Consider the following 16,276-nt stretch of genomic DNA (forward strand, 5'->3'; position numbering starts at 1 on the left):
ATAATTCACCTATGTTGCAGAGAAAATCAACATGATATAGTACTTATTTGTCATGTAATAAACAAAGAAATATATATCATGTGATAGTAAACTTATACAGTTATGATATCATCATTAAAATATTATTTATTGGATAGCAAAATAACAACACTTTTACATATCTAGGGTCTTTAAAGGCTCTATACACTTCTGGTAATTAAGCAGTTATAAAAATGTTGTTGTATTGTTACACTATTTATAAGAGAAATGTTGAGGAATACTGTGACAGGGCAGAGGGTGGGGCCGGGTCATTATTCGACACACCCGGCACCACCTTCCGCCCTGTCACAAATACTAAAACGGTACAGGCGGAACTCCAAAAAAGGGAGTGGAATGAGGTCCTGGGTCACTAAAGACCAGAGGTATGCATTAATGGGTAAATATTTTAGATATGACTGTAACTAGAAACATAAATATGTCTGGAAATTTAAGGAAGGAATAAGCTTGCATACTGTGTGCACAGAAATCCATCTTTAAACAGTAAAAAAAAACCTTTATTCATATACAGATGTCAAAAGGGCAAAAAGTGCCCATTGCAGTAAGTGACTTTTGGCACTTTGTGGACACTGTACAAAAAAACAAAACATAACAAAAAAGACAGTGAACACAGTGAAAAAGCTTTTTTCCATCATTAAATTAGATTGCTTTGAGCCTACACCCCTAAATAATGTGAATATAAAAGTTTCACAAGATTTCCCAGCCGTTTTAGATTTTTTTCCCATGATGTTTTAAGATTTTACTTATATTTCCATTTCTTTCTCTTTTTTTTTCATGGCAGGAGAGTTGCAGCTGAAAGCTTGTCAGTCTAAAATAGTTTTAAATACATGACATTTTACACAGGGCGGCACATTTTACATGGGGTTGCTGTGGCTCAGTTGGTAGAGCGGGTCGGCCACTAATCGCAGGATTGGTGGTTCAATTCCTGGCCCACACGACTCCACATGCTGAAGTGTCCTTGGGCAAGACACTGAACCCCAAGTTGCTCCCAATGGCAGGCTATTGCTACACTCTGCCGGCATTGGTGTATGAATGTGTGTGAATGGGTGAATGAGTCACAGTGTAAAGCACTTTGAATACCGTCACTATAGAAGTGCAGACCATTTACCATTTACAAGATATTTGCTTTTATCAAGACTACATATTTAGTGTGCAAAGAGTGAAGGTGCAAAATAATAATAAGACCCATACAAAAAACTGTTTAAATACAATGAGAATTTTATTAAAATGGTGCAAAAAAAAAAAAAAAAAATTAAAATAAAATAAAATGAAACCAACATAAAAATCAGATGTTCTTTCCACCTAGATTGCACCGTCACACAGCCTAGGGTCACCTCTCAAAACAAGAAGAAAGGTAAAAATGGCTTAAAACAAACACAAATTGCCAGAAGTAATGCACAAAGTATGATTATATAAATTGCATTTGCCAGTTCTGTACATGCAACAGTTTCAGTCTCATGCAAATCAAGAGTATGCCGATGACTGTAGCTCTGTCACACCCATGAAAACATACCATATAAAAATAGTAAGCTACATCATAATGAAACAAATCCCACAATATTAAATTAGAGAAGTTAGTGTGTGAAAACTCAAGGTGGACACCACCACAGTTTAAAAAAAAAAAAGTACTTAAAACTGTGAAGTAGCATTTTTGCTTTAAAATTGAAATTAGGAAACCTCAGGAGGCGTGTCTGTTTGACAACTAGTCACATAAGAAATTACATCCTAGCTTCAGAACGTTTGAAAAAACTACAAATATATATTTTCAAATCATACCTTGTCAAACTGATGGAGAAATTTGTTCGCAATCAATTCTTCAAGTTCAAGAGGCTTCTCTTGGTCAATCTATACTCCAGAATACTGACTCCAACACCAATTCAGCTGACTGCAACTTAGATCACTGTCCTAAAGCATACATTCATATCTTTAAAAAACACTGTAAAACTGCTTTTGATTTACAAAAATAACTTTTAACGTATTTATACAACATTTTGTTATATCTTAATACAAAACATTTTGCACTCTTAGTAAAGTCCAATGCTCGGGTGGCTAAATGAGCTTTCAATTTGTTAAATAAATGAATCTGTTAAACGTAAGCTACGAGTACATTACAAGGAGAACATAAAACTCTTAGGGAAAGTAGCTGTCATTTCACTGACAATTTCCTTTAGTTTGTGCCTTGAAGCTGCAATATGTTCGCAAAAGCACAATTTACCAAACACACATACACACAAAGTAAACATCCACAAACACATGCTCACACACTGAATTCCTTTTTACGACTTCTAATGTTTGGGTAGATGCTATAAGCCTTACATAAGACCAAAAAAAAAAAAAAACAGGTATTTGCTTGCATTTTATATTTAAATGTGCTTGACCAATGTAAAAAATAACATTCTAAATCCAAAAGCAGCAGCAGCAAACTCTTCGTCCCTTATTTACACCACGGAACAGCAAGCGTCAAAGGTCACTAAAAAGTATTGTATTGATTTAGAAATGGTGATAGCTGTAAAGAACTAAACAAGTGCACCATCTATTGGTTATATTAGAGGATAACATGTCAAAATTATCTTGCTGCAAAGAAATGTTTCACTCGGTCAAAAGCATAATGAAATTTAGAGCTTTCAAGGGACAGATCAACCAAAAATGAAAATTCTGTCATCATTTATTCACCCTCATGTTGTTTCAAACCAATATGAGTTTTTCACCATTCACTTTCACAGTATGGGGTCAAAAAAATTTAATAAAAAAAAGATTCAATGAAAGTGAATGGTGACAGAGTCTGTAATTCAAGAATGAAAGTTAAATGGTATGGAACAACATGAGGGTGTTTAAATGGCAGAATTTTCATTTTTGGGTGAAATATTCCATTAAAATGTAAATGTTTAATAGAATAAAGACAAAACTAAATGTAAAGCTTCAAACAGGGACATACCAGATGAAGTGTTATGTTGTAGGCAAGTACATTTTGTTAGCATCCTAGCCTAGCTTATTTCAATTTTTCAAATTTGCAATGCAATTGCAGAATCATTTAACAAGCACTGCGGCATTGCATACGACCGATTACATTTGTATTTAGTGTTTTAAAAGCGGGCGTTTGCTGTTCTACATCTACCACCACTTACAGTTTCCCACATCAGCTATTCAACTGACCATGATCACAGCAGCAACATCATCTTACAGTACTGTAGAGCCCATTTCACATGAGCGTTGTAGTTTCAGTTTAAAGGAATAGTTCACTCAAAAATGATATTTATAACATCAATTACTCACTCTTATATTGTTTCAAAAGGTAGAGGAGATTATGGATATAAAGGATGTCCAGGTTGCTCTTTGTCATACAATAAAAATGAGTGTTGACCGGCAATGTGGAGCTCAAACAATGACAAAAACACACCATAAAAGTAGTCAATAGGAGTTGAGCACTATATTTCAAGTCTTACGAAAAAATTACAGCCCTGAAAATCTTGCTAAATATATAAGCGTATGAGATTTGAGGGCTATGGCAGAACAGAAGTTTTTCAGTGAGTAGCAACTTTGTTCTGTCATCACACCTAGCTGTCCGATGGCTCCAGAAGACTTGTGCACAAGTCGCATAAACTACTTTTATTGTGCTTGAAAGTCATTGGGATTTGGAACGACATGAGCGTGGGTATATGGTGATAGAAAGTGTATTTTTGGGTGAAGTAACCATTTAACACAACTAGCTGGCTTTACCAAAGGCTGTACTGTCGGTTAACAGTGTAATAGGATTTTGAAAGGTTACGTTTGTCATAAAATCCTTTGTCAGTTTAGATACTGAGAGATCTTTGTAGCATACCTAAAATGTCAAAAATATTGACTAAATCAACATGGCAACCTCAACAAAAAGTAGGAATTTAGTTCAACAATCCCCTGAAGAATTGAACTAAGACTGAAAAGGCAACTAGGAAACAAGTGAGCTTGCACGCAACACAGTGGCACCTAAAGCCAAACCCTGACCTCTGCAGTCCACGAGGTAACTTCAAGCTCTACCTCCAGAATGGAGCAAACTGCTGTCTGATAGTCAGACAAGAAGCACAGCAACATAACAGTCTATCATCGTCATGCCTTAAACCCACAACCTTATGTGTACCACATCTGGACACAAGAAAAGTGCTTGAATTTGTGCAGCAAAGTCTACCGACTGCTCCATCATGAGTATCTGGGGCGATAATGCAAAGTCTGGGAAGATATTTCCAGGGAATCTGAGGGTAGCCTGACATCTTCAAGGAAAATCCTGGTTTATCTGAAGCCGTAACATTTAAAAGGAGCTTACTTCTAAGATTCATTATCGGCCCTCTTTGACCTGCTAGTACCTTACTTGAATTAAGCTAACTGTTAATATAACACTTTAGTATAAAGACTGCACAATGTACCATTCCAAAACAATTGACACATGAGGTGCTCATCCCATGTATTAATATTAGGATGGGACTACTGTAATCAAGACATTTTCTATGGATATTATCGATGACTTCCCTTGACGAAGGGCATCAACTTTTTTTTAAAAAGGTTTTACACTTGAAAACAATTCTTTTTTTTTTCTTTTGCACTAAATGTTGTCCTAGAAACTCCAAAAGGGAGAGAATGTTTTTTTCTGAAATAATTATGCGTTGCCTCGCAAAAGTTTGTGATCTCACAAAAATGTTTGCGTCCCCTAGCAATGTTTTGTATTCCCAAGCAATAGATTTATACATACATTATGAAAATTAACTATTGTTTTACTAGAGTGTCCAAAGTTGGTATTTGTAGAAAAACCATAGTAAGCACAAAATGTACCATTGTTTTATTACAGTTACCGAATTTTAACCATGATATTAGTAAAATCATAGCAGTAATACAGAAAAATCTAAATGATGGTATTATAATCAATCTGACAAATGTAGTTCCTACAGTTTTACTTGTTATACCATGCTAAATTTGTGTACACGTACCATGATTTTTAAAACCATGGTTCCTACCAATTACTAAAACACTATGGTTACTGAAATAAAAACCATAGTTAATTTTTTTATAAAGGGTTGGATGAAGCTATTGCGAGGGAACCCCAAATTGTATGGGAATGCAAACTATTGCAAGGTAAATGGAAAACTTTTTGTGAGAATGCAAAACAATATTGGGGGAACGTAAATCTATTTGAGAACATAAATTCCCACCCGTCCTCTAAGGGGCTTTGTATAAAATAGAACGTAAACAAAAGTAATCTATAATATGGACATTTTGTCAAGGTTTGGCTGTCAAGATTCAAGCTGAAACTCTTAGAAGACAGTTAATTTAAGCCATTCAGGTATGGCTTTAAAAGGGGTGCAGATTAAAGTAGAACACTCACTTTTAGTCAACAGTGTATTGTTGCCTTAAAAACTGCAATATGGCAAATCTTATATTGATTGCAGCTGAAATCCTACACTATCTCATCTCTAAATGTCTATTATTTTATACAAACACAGCTGATATAAATATGCATTTTCTGGTTGTGCTTAATGTGTATTTTTGGGGTATACGCGTATTCATGTGATGCAAGATATCACGTTGTGCTCCAATGTCTATTTGCCTGTGCTCTACATTCTCGCCACTAGGAGACAGGGAGACAGGTAAGAGGATGTCCACGACCAAGCAGGGCTGGGCTTCTGCCTATGAGCCACAGCAAATGTAACACAACAGCAGTCCCACTTCCACCACGGCCAACCACCATTGTCCTCTCGGTCAGAGTCTCAGTAACCCGGTTCGGAAAGGCCGATCTCATATCTCAAAGCAAACAGGATATGATGTGGCTCACACAGTGGACTCAACAGAGTCCTTTAGGAGAAAGCAGAACCGATTGTCCAGTCAGAACCTGTGAATGGCTGGCTCTGTTTCCCTTCTCTTCAGCTCCTCTCTATAGCAGTACGAGCAGTAGTTGCCAGTCTCTGGGTGGCCGTAGTAATTGCAGGTAGGCGTTCTGCATTTGGTGGACTGCAGACTGGCCAGGCCACCTGCACTGCCTAAGGAGTAATGTCTCACTGGCATTAGCCCATTGCGACTGTCCAAAGAAGAGCGGAAGTCCCGCAAGCCATTTGTATACCCTCCTCCGCTCGTTTCGGCAGGGTAATCAGTTGGGTCATGCTCCTGGGTAAAAGACATCAAGCAGGGAGTGATACGGGACGGGCTTCCCGAAGTGGTGGAAGGTGGATGGTACTGGGTATGGGGAGGACCCTGTGCTAGAGGACAGTGTCGGGGTAGTGTTGCATAGGATGGTAGGCCGGAGTAAGAGGAAGGTGATCCTCCAGCAAGTTGCCGTCGAGTATCCATGTACCCATGCATATGCAGATGTTGGGTGATTGGGGTAGGAGAATGATCAATGAATGTGGCCCTTGGTATGGGGACAACACCAGAGTACATGGCTGGGCTGAAAGAAGAGGACTTAAAAGCACTGAAGGTTGGAGGCGAGTTGTCAGTAACTTCCTCCTTGCCTTCAGAACATCGGTAACTTGGCTCCGCCATGTCCTTTTTCAATTGGGATCCACCGGTCATTGCAAGACCCCCCGGTGCTTTGCGCTCAGCTTCCCTCCTCTGTTCCAGCTCTGCATGGAAGCGCTCCTCTGCATCCACCAGGTAATGCTGGATCATCTCCTCCTGGAATGGTTGCCGGTTGCTGGTAGTGAGTAGTGCAGCAAAGATGTACTTTCTCTCACCTTGCATGGCAGATCGGAGGATGCTAAGACTTACCTTCACGTCTGAGCTGTATTTGAAAGGGTCACCTTCGGAAGAGCAGTTTCCATTTTGCCGCTCGCTGTTTGAGGAGGGTGAACCTTTCCCAGAGTCCTCAGAGCTGGTCTGAATGGAGGGAGAGCTGTCCTTACTGCCCTTACGACCTCTCAGAGAGCCTTTCTTTTTTTCCTGGCCCTCTTGTTTGCCTCCAGTCCCACTTGCATTCTTCCCCGTCATTAGGCCTCCCACATTCTTCTTCAGCTTACTGCCCAGGCTCTTGCCAAAGCTACCCAGCTTGTTGGCAACGGAGTCTGCACGTTTCTTGTCCTTATCCTTGTCTTTCTTGCCCTTCTCCTTGCCAAGTGTGCCGGTCAGCCCTGTTGAACTGTTGCTGGATGAGCTAGAAGTACTGGAAGAGCCACCGCTAGTTTTGCCAGTTGTCCCACTGGTTCCGGCAGTACTGCTATCTCCATTGCCATTGGAATTGCTGCTGACTGATTCCTTATCAGACTCTCCCGAGTCCGGCGGGGTGCGGGCATCCTCTCCTGCAGATGCTGTAGGTGACTCTGGCTGGGCCAGTGGGGCTTGCTGTGGATGCAGACACAGAAGGTCAAACATACTAGATAATTTAGCGTCAATACACAGGCAGCCTAAAAACAGCTAAATCCACTGGTTTACCAGAGGACATCTGGAAGTGCAACTTCACACTACCTGTCAAAAGCTTGGACATACATACTCATTCTATATTATTACTCTCTCACATTTTAGAAAATAGTAGTCATCTAACCTATTAAATAACACAAATGGAATTATGGGAATTATACAGTAAACAAAAATGTTAATCAAAGTAAAACTGTAATTGAGAAGATAAGCCACTGAGAGAGAAGCCCGTGTCATTTTAAAACATCACTTCTCGTATCCATTTAAGAGCAGGGTTATTCCTTCTATAGTGATTTACAGCTTCCGAGTGTTGAAAATATGTTGAGTTGAGTTTAAGTTAAGGGCCTTTTTGAAAATTAACCATGGTTTTATTATAGTAATATTTTAGTAACCATGGTTTTATTAGGAGAAACCATGTTTTGAAACAATTAACCACAGTTTTACTTAAGCAATACTGTAGTACCTATTAGGTATGAGCTCAAATACTGTGCGAGTAATGAATGATCATGAAAAGATGATCGATAACGATCATGTGTGATGTGACTTTTTACTTAATTCTGTAACAACTAAAAACAAACGTGTCAAAGAGGGGCCTTATTTTTAATTTTGAGATTAATTACATTGAGATTTTCACCACATTGGTACCTTGATTGTCAACACAGATGTTTTATGGTAACTAAACTGATAAACGATGCTGCAATGTTTGCGTTTGTTATACAGGTTTATGATAATCAAAAGAGTATAATTTACCGTGGTTTGAAAACCTATCGTGGCAAACGTTTAGCATGTACGTTTTATTATCATCATGTTATGTAGGCACTTTGACTCATTAATGGATATTATTTACTAAAAGTGAACATTTCTCATGGACTCTGTAAATCTCTGTGGGTGCTGACATGTTTATCTTACGTCACACACCTGCATCTATGCAAAATCAGAGTTGAAGATATCCGCACAAGTTTCCAGGTTGGAAGTCCAACATAATGTTCCATTGCACTTTACCCAGAAGTTTGAAATTCTTACTCTCGAAGTTGAATGTAAAGCAGCATAAATAATATCAGCAGCAATACAGCACGCGGTGACTTTCTGACCGAGACAGAGACCGTGTTCAAGTTCTTCGTTTCAAACTGCTAGACGGAGCGCAGCTGATCTGAACACAGGGTCTTCAAAACTATTTTTAATCTAACACAGAGTTTTAAAAACATTGCAAATACATGGTTCAGCCAGCCTCAGCGAAACAGTGGTGCACGCTTAAGATAATTATGGTAACCTAAAGGAAGAGCAGCGAGACACGCTTTGAGCATTCTTTCATTGTGTTGGCCAGTAAGTCAAGAGTGAGTCTCTACATAAAGACAAAATATAAATCAATCAGACTCTTTTTCTTTACCACTTTAATTATTTACAAAAACAGCTTATAAAATGTAATAGGTGAGACACTGTAACAACGAGACTTAATGCTGCAGCCAAAAGGCGCATGTCTGACATATACTTACAGTACATGTCTGTTTGTTTTTTTTTGGATCTCATCAGGACCACTTGACGACTACAATGGAAATAAGCTTTTGGATTTGTGTTTGTAATGTCCTCTAAAAAAATGTTTTAATTGTCCGGGATGGTGTATAAATTATTCTTCTTCTACATTTTGTAAAACAAATGGTCAAATAATAAAAAATAAAGTCGACATTCATTTTCTTTATATAGCAAAGAGATTTCTTGTTTTACGTTCCACAGCAGAAAGTTGAAAGGGATGACAGTAAGTATACGATGACATAAGTTTGATTTTGGGGAGAGACGACTACTCTACGATTATGAGTAACAAACTGCAGACGGTTTCCAAACTTTTGACGGGTAGTGTACATTTAAAAGCTGAGCTATGAAAGTTAATCAAAGTACATAACCATAAAACTCATCAAAAGCATCATAAACTTGTTACCATGGGCACATGAGTTGTTTAAACACAAGCCTCTGAAAGTCCACTATATAAAGCTGTGTTAGCAATAAAATATACATTAGGTGTAAAACGAATGTCTTCTGGTGGTTACTTTACACTTCACCAGTTAAATAATGGTTATACATTTCTAAAAAGGCAAAAAGCTCACCTGTACCTCACATGGCAGAGGAAGCCAGGTGACAGTCATGTAGCTGTGCAGCAGATGGAGCTTGGCCTCCAGAGATAGTGTTACACTGAAAACAAACAAAAAGAGGTCAGAGCACTGATATTTGCATACAAGCTTAATTTTAACTGCCTCTGATGATAACAAACATGTAACCATAAGATTATGAGCATGTTTATTGTAAATTACATTATCTAAAATAAAAAACAACTCTACTGCAATGCTCCTTGTAAGACGTGCTGAGGTATTTTGAGTGATTTGTAAGTGAAATATTTTAAAAAAGGTCATTAAATAATGTGACATTCTAAAACTGAATTGAGAACAGATTTGAATGTATAATCTCTGAATGGAACACAGGGAAGCCTTCAAATTGCTCATAGCAAGCATTTTGTGATAATCTGCATTCATGAGCGAGAGTTGCTAATTTTGAATGTTGGCCAACAGCAAAGCAATAGCAGGCCCCACAGAACTAATGCTGGCATTATGGTCAGACATTACTGAACTTTGCTGTCAGTCAGTCAGAGCGGAGTCATTTGGCACTGCATAGTGTTGTCATAATAACCAGAATACTTCGAAACATTCCTGCATCCGTAGCATTCCTAGAACTGTGACACGGGAAATAATGCCAACTCGACCAACATACAGATGAGGGTAATGAAACGTCTACCTTGCTAGCATCACATTGTCGTTGTCATCTTTACCCCACTCCCATTCTTCTCCCGGATCCACAGCAAAGTGCAAAGGCAGCATCTTATGGTCCGAATCGGTCAATGGAATAACCACTGTGGAGAAATTTTTTAAAGGGTAACAAATCAGACTCTTTCTATTCCACTTTAATTATTTACAAACACAAAATACAGTGTTCAAGGAAGACTACAATTTTAAGACCCTTGAAGGAATAAGCTGGATAAAAAGTATAAATAAAGACTCCTGCTACATAAAAAACATCCTCACCTTGCTCTTTTGAACTGTCCTTCTGCTCCATTGATACCAGTGCGGAGAAATGGGCCTGGTCATATGCCAGAACAAGAGGGGAGCGGTGACACTTGTTGGCTGGTACTTCCAGGGGCAGGTAAATCCCTCCAAATGGGATTGGTGCAAAAGCTAAACAATACACACAAAAAAAAAAAACTCAGATATGCTTTGCTTAGGGAGAATGGAATGTTAAAAGGAAAATTGGTAACACTTTACAATAGGGTTTCATTCGTTAACATTAGTTAATGTATTAGGCAGGGCTGTAACAGCAACATACATATCCCCTCCAATAATCAGATATGACCTTTAAAAAAAAAGAAGAAAAAAAAAAAAGTAACCTTTTTAGCATGCTAAGTAGTCTAACCACTTGTTAATGTCATTTAAATTAGCCAATCAAATCAATGAAGGTGGGAGTTGTGGGACTCAAGTTTCAGAAGCTAAGTGGAAACCGCATTGATTATTCCAGCGCGGCACATCAGCAAGCAGTTCATGTTAAGAGAGAGTATCATGTATGTTGTCAGTATCCAACTAAACATGCAAAATATGACCACTGTTTTATTATTAAAAATGTTGCATCAAACGAAAGTAATATCTAAGGGTGTAAACTATACACCATTTGGTGAAATTCACCATTTTGAATTGAAAATATGTCATGTACAGTACGAGATTCGGATGTCATTCAAAATTGTGAATGTGAAAACATTAACAGAGTAGTTAACAGAGTAGTTTTAATGCCAGGCTTAAGATAAAGCATGAATGTATGTACATTGTAAAGAAACTGAATGAATGTGTAATCTGGCAGGTTTTTGAAGGAGCTTTTTTAGAAAATTCACAAAACATAGTCTAGAAAATTATCGATAAAACACAAAGTAGATTGTTATCACCCTCAGATTAGAACTAGAACATGGTAAGACCTGTGACTTGAGGCTTCCGTTGAGTTTTAGGTTATGACAAGGACATACTTGTGTCATACATTTTTGGTGCAAAAATTATTCAGTAATCATTACAGGGCTCAATGCCAAGGATATGTCCTACTGGCCCGTGCTTCAGACTTTTACTCGACCTGCCAAAAATTTCATTGGCTCCAAAACAAAATGAAATAGCCAATACATCATGGCTTAAAAATAGTGTCCAAAGCCATTTTATTTTTTTATACATCCACTACCAGTCAAAAGTGATGAAACACTTACTCATTCTTTATTATAATAATTTGTATTCACATTTTAGACTAATACTAAATTCATCAAATCTATAGAATAACATAAATGGAACTATTGGAATTATGTTGGGACTAAACAATATCCAAAATCAATCAAAACTTATATTTTAGCAAATTCAAAGTAGTCACTCTTTGCCTAGAATTTGCAGACATGTACTCTTGACCTTTTCTCAACCAACTTCTTGAGGTATCACCCTGGGATGCTTTTAAACAGTACTGAAGGAGTTACCATCTACAGTGAGGAAAATAAGTATTTGAACACCCTGCTATTTTGCAAGTTCTCCCACTTGGAAATCATGGAGGGGTCTAAAATTGTCATCGTAGGTGCATGTCCACTGTGAGAGACATAATATAAAAAAAAATCCAGAAATCACAATGTATGATTTTTTAACTATTTATTTGTATGATACAGCTGCAAATAAGTATTTGAACACCTGTCTATCAGCTAGAATTCTGACCCTCAAAGACCTGTTAGTCTGCCTTTAAAATGTCCACCTCCACTCCATTTATTATCCTAAATTAGATGCACCTATTTGAGGTCATTAGGTGCATAAAGACACCTGTCCACCCCATACAATCAGTAAGAATCCAACTACTAACATGACCAAGACCAAAGAGCTGTCCAAAGACACTAGAGACAAAATTGTACACCTCCACAAGGCTGGAAAGGGCTACGGGAAATTGCCAAGCAGCTTGGTGAAAAAAAGGTCCACTGTTGGAGCAATCATTAGAAAATGGAAGAAGCTAAACATGACTGTCAATCTCCCTCGGACTGGGGCTCCATGCAAGATCTCACCTCGTGGGGTCTCAATGATCCTAAGAAAGGTGAGAAATCAGCCCAGAACTACACGGGAGGAGCTGGTCAATGACCTGAAAAGAGCTGGGACCACCGTTTCCAAGGTTACTGTTGGTAATACACTAAGACGTCATGGTTTGAAATCATGCATGGCACGGAAGGGTCCCCTGCTTAAACCAGCACATGTCAAGATCCCGTCTTAAGTTTGCCAATGACCATTTGGATGATCCAGAGGAGTCATGGGAGAAAGTCATGTGGTCAGATGAGACCAAAATAGAACTTTTTGGTCATAATTCCACTAACCGTGTTTGGAGGAAGAAAAATGATGAGTACCATCCCAAGAACACCATCCCTACTGTGAAGCATGGGGGTTGTAGCATCATGCTTTGGGGGTGTTTTTCTGCACATGGGACAGGGCGACTGCACTGTATTAAGGAGAGGATGACCGGGGCCATGTATTGCGAGATTTTGGGGAACAACCTCCTTCCCTCAGTTAGAGCTTTGAAGATGGGTCGAGGCTGGGTCTTCCAACATGACAATGACCCGAAGCACACAGCCAGGATAACCAAGGAGTGGCTCTGTAAGAAGCATATCAAGGTTCTGGCGTGGCTTAGCCAGTCTCCAGACCTAAACCCAATAGAGAATCTTTGGAGGGAGCTCAAACTCCGTGTTTCTCAGCGACAGCCCAGAAACCTGACTGATCTAGAGAAGATCTGTGTGGAGGAGTGGGCCAAAATCCCTCCTGCAGTGTGTGCAAACCTGGTGAAAAACTACAGGAAACGTTTGACCTCTGTAATTGCAAACAAAGGCTACTGTACCAAATATTAACATTGATTTTCTCAGGTGTTCAAATACTTATTTGCAGCTGTATCATACAAATAAACAGTTAAAAAAATCATACATTGTGATTTCTGGATTTTTTTTTTTAGATTATGTCTCTCACAGTGGACATGCACCTACGATGACAATTTCAGACCCCTCCATGATTTCTAAGTGGGAGAACTTGCAAAATAGCAGGGTGTTCAAATACTTATTTTCCTCACTGTATGTTGGGCACTTATTGGCTGCTTGTCTTTATAATTTGGACCAAGTATAATAAAATATATATATATATATATTTACCAATTAATTACCAATTTTGTAAAAAAAAAAAAACATTTAGGTGGCAGCAAATCAACATCTTTCATGTGTTTTGAGTCATTAAACAATTGATAAAGCACAGAGGCCGAAACAAGTCTAATTATACTTTATTCAAACCAGCGTGTCTACTAAGAGACTTTTTATAAGTGTTTAAATATCGTAAGTGTTTTCCCTGCAAATGACAACAAAGCATATAATTTTGTGAACTGCAGTGCATGACCATCCAGTAAAAAAAGACAACATAGCCTGAAAGTAATTACATGTTTTAATTACACCCTGATGTCACTGTAATGTCATTAGTCACTTTTACTCTTAATTAATCCAGCTCCTTTCTCTCCTTGTTAAATGGGATTACCAAACTAAATGAGCGACATGCCTACTCTGTCAATCGGTCATAATGAGATGCTGATCCTCTCTCATTCATAAATTGAATGAGGAAATGGGGCGTATTAGTTCAATGGCTCAAACCAATAATATGCTCCATCACAGCCCACACTCCAATGCGTCAGTCTTTACAGAAAAGCAACAAAAGTGCCTCACGATTCAAACAAGTGCAGTTGTTTAGAACAGTTAGGTGCTGATTGCAAAGTCACAGAATTTTAGGGAGGCTGAGATGAGTTTTAGGGGGTTTGAAGCCCTCCTAAAAAAGCCCTAATAACACAGATGGCTGCTGCTAAGACACTTGGAAGTGAGGACAGTTCTAGGAGAGCGCGCGTTCCGTATCTTTACGCTCGTGCACTCACAAGACTGTTCCTCACTGCTTCCAGTATATGCACTCACGCCCTCTCATCTCTGATTGGTCAGTTAGAAAACTTTGTTCACTCAGTGTATTTTTTTGTGCTCTCTTGCTCGTTGTCTGCTAACACTAACATTATAAATACAGCACTGGCCCGATCGGGGAAGTGACATTTCTTGCAACTGGTCCGAACCTCTCTCACACTGGCCCCAGGCCATTGGGCAGTTCTTATTGTAGAGTCCTGCATTAACAATCAATTTAGTTAATTCAAAAGAAACAATCAAATTATTTCTTTAAGTCTGTAATTCAGAAATTTGTACAGCATTTGTACAGAGTCCTTTTAAAGGAGACCGTTTATTTTGAGTTTGTCCTTGTCAGGTTTGTGCTCAAAATATTTGCCAACAGTAGGGCTGCAACTAACGATTATTTTGATAATCGATTAATCTAACGATTATTAGCCGATTGCAAAGATTAATCATTAGCTCTTAACCGATTATTCAGCTTGTGGCCCAACTTGAAGGTTGTATTAAATGTGCTTACTAACAATAAGGGACAAAACCATCTTTTAAAAAATACCTCAAAGACATTAACTGAATTAATGAGAAAAAAATACTTTCTATTAAGTTTAAATCAGTAAAGAAATTCACTGCAAAAAAATCCTATTGTTATCAAGTTTTTTTTCTCTTGTTTTCCATTTACAATTGTGTTAAATACAAAATACATTTACTTAAGCAACATAAGATATTTAGACTTGCTTTAAGAGAAAGTGTCTTAAATATGTGTATTTTGTATAGAAGTTTCACATGGTAATACTTCTGCCAGTGCAGTAAAGACAAAATATACTTATATTCAAGGTCTATTCTCTAAAAGCAGGTCTAAATATCTTATATGCTGCTTCTCAGGTGAAAGCATCTTTTAAGGATTTTTAGATATTTTAAAATATTTGCATTTTTAATATTATATTCGACATTCACAGACATTTTTTTCTCCTGCAGTATAGCTGCTCAAGTAAATGTACATTGTTTTAAATGTTTTACATATTTATATTGGAAAGCAAGCCAAAACTAAATAAAAAATGTATTTTGTTGCAGTGTATAATGGGGCAAAGACTACCCTCTCACCGTTCTGTTCACTTCATTCAATCTTTAACTCCCCCCCCAAATAAACTTTCATTAATAAATCTGCATATTGCCAATTTTCTTCACGATAAGAAATGCACAGAGACATATATTTTGACTCAATAAGTCACGAGCCATCATGTTATAATCTAGCTGCATTAAGCATGCATGCTCAAGGGACAGTGTGCCTCAGCTGGGTGCAGTTTCAATCTCTCCCCCTTAGATCAGGACATTTAGGCAGCTCCTAGAAGAGGCGCTGACCGCATGCAAGTTTTGGAGTTGGTAGTTATTTACATGATCTTTTGTCCATATTATTTGAATAAATATTAATAAAGCTATAATACATTAAATAGAACTGCATTTCAGATGCAATGCCGGGGTGTTTCCTTTAAAGAGCTCCGGCTCTGCTTATTCAACAACGAGAGTGCTTCTAAATTTACTTTTTTTTTTTTTTATAATTCCCCTCATACTTTGCAATCTACATCACCTGAAGCTGTTTGGAAAGTTTAGAGTGCATCTGGACGGTGATCTGTGTAATCCTTCCTCTCCTCAGTCAGGCACGAACTGCAGTGCTGCGCTTGTGCATCATCATTAAAGTTTTATGTGATCTCACGTTACATTAAATGAGATCAAACGACTATTCGGCAATGGAATTTTTTAATTTTTTTATTGTCGACGTTGTTGATAATGTCGACTAATCGTTTCAGCCCTAGCCACCAGTTAAATTGACTTTTACTCACTCATTCACCCTTATGTTGTTCAAAACCCATATGA

The 16,276-nt window shown here is 38.0% G+C and overlaps 1 protein-coding gene across 4 annotated transcripts in view; it reads right to left on the minus strand.

The window, feature by feature from the left end:
* Window positions 1-1,253: 1,253 nt before the first annotated feature.
* The window catches only part of otud7b (OTU deubiquitinase 7B), a 49,997-nt gene continuing 34,974 nt past the window's right edge, over window positions 1,254-16,276 (minus strand). For 2 of the 4 annotated variants that reach the window (XM_052144604.1, XM_052144602.1), the window contains exons 9-12: window positions 10,473-10,622; window positions 10,186-10,300; window positions 9,510-9,588; window positions 1,254-7,332 (exon numbers count right to left, since the gene is read on the minus strand). In XM_052144604.1, the coding sequence (XP_052000564.1) occupies window positions 5,884-7,332; window positions 9,510-9,588; window positions 10,186-10,300; window positions 10,473-10,622 (1,793 nt within the window). In that variant the 3' untranslated portion in view covers window positions 1,254-5,883. Of the gene's footprint in view, window positions 7,333-9,503; window positions 9,589-10,185; window positions 10,301-10,472; window positions 10,623-16,276 lie in introns of all 4 variants that reach the window. The other 2 variants (XM_052144601.1, XM_052144600.1) reach the window with 1 other exon arrangement.

Source organism: Xyrauchen texanus, chromosome 15, assembly GCF_025860055.1.
Source record: "Xyrauchen texanus isolate HMW12.3.18 chromosome 15, RBS_HiC_50CHRs, whole genome shotgun sequence".
NCBI lineage: Eukaryota > Metazoa > Chordata > Actinopteri > Cypriniformes > Catostomidae > Xyrauchen > Xyrauchen texanus.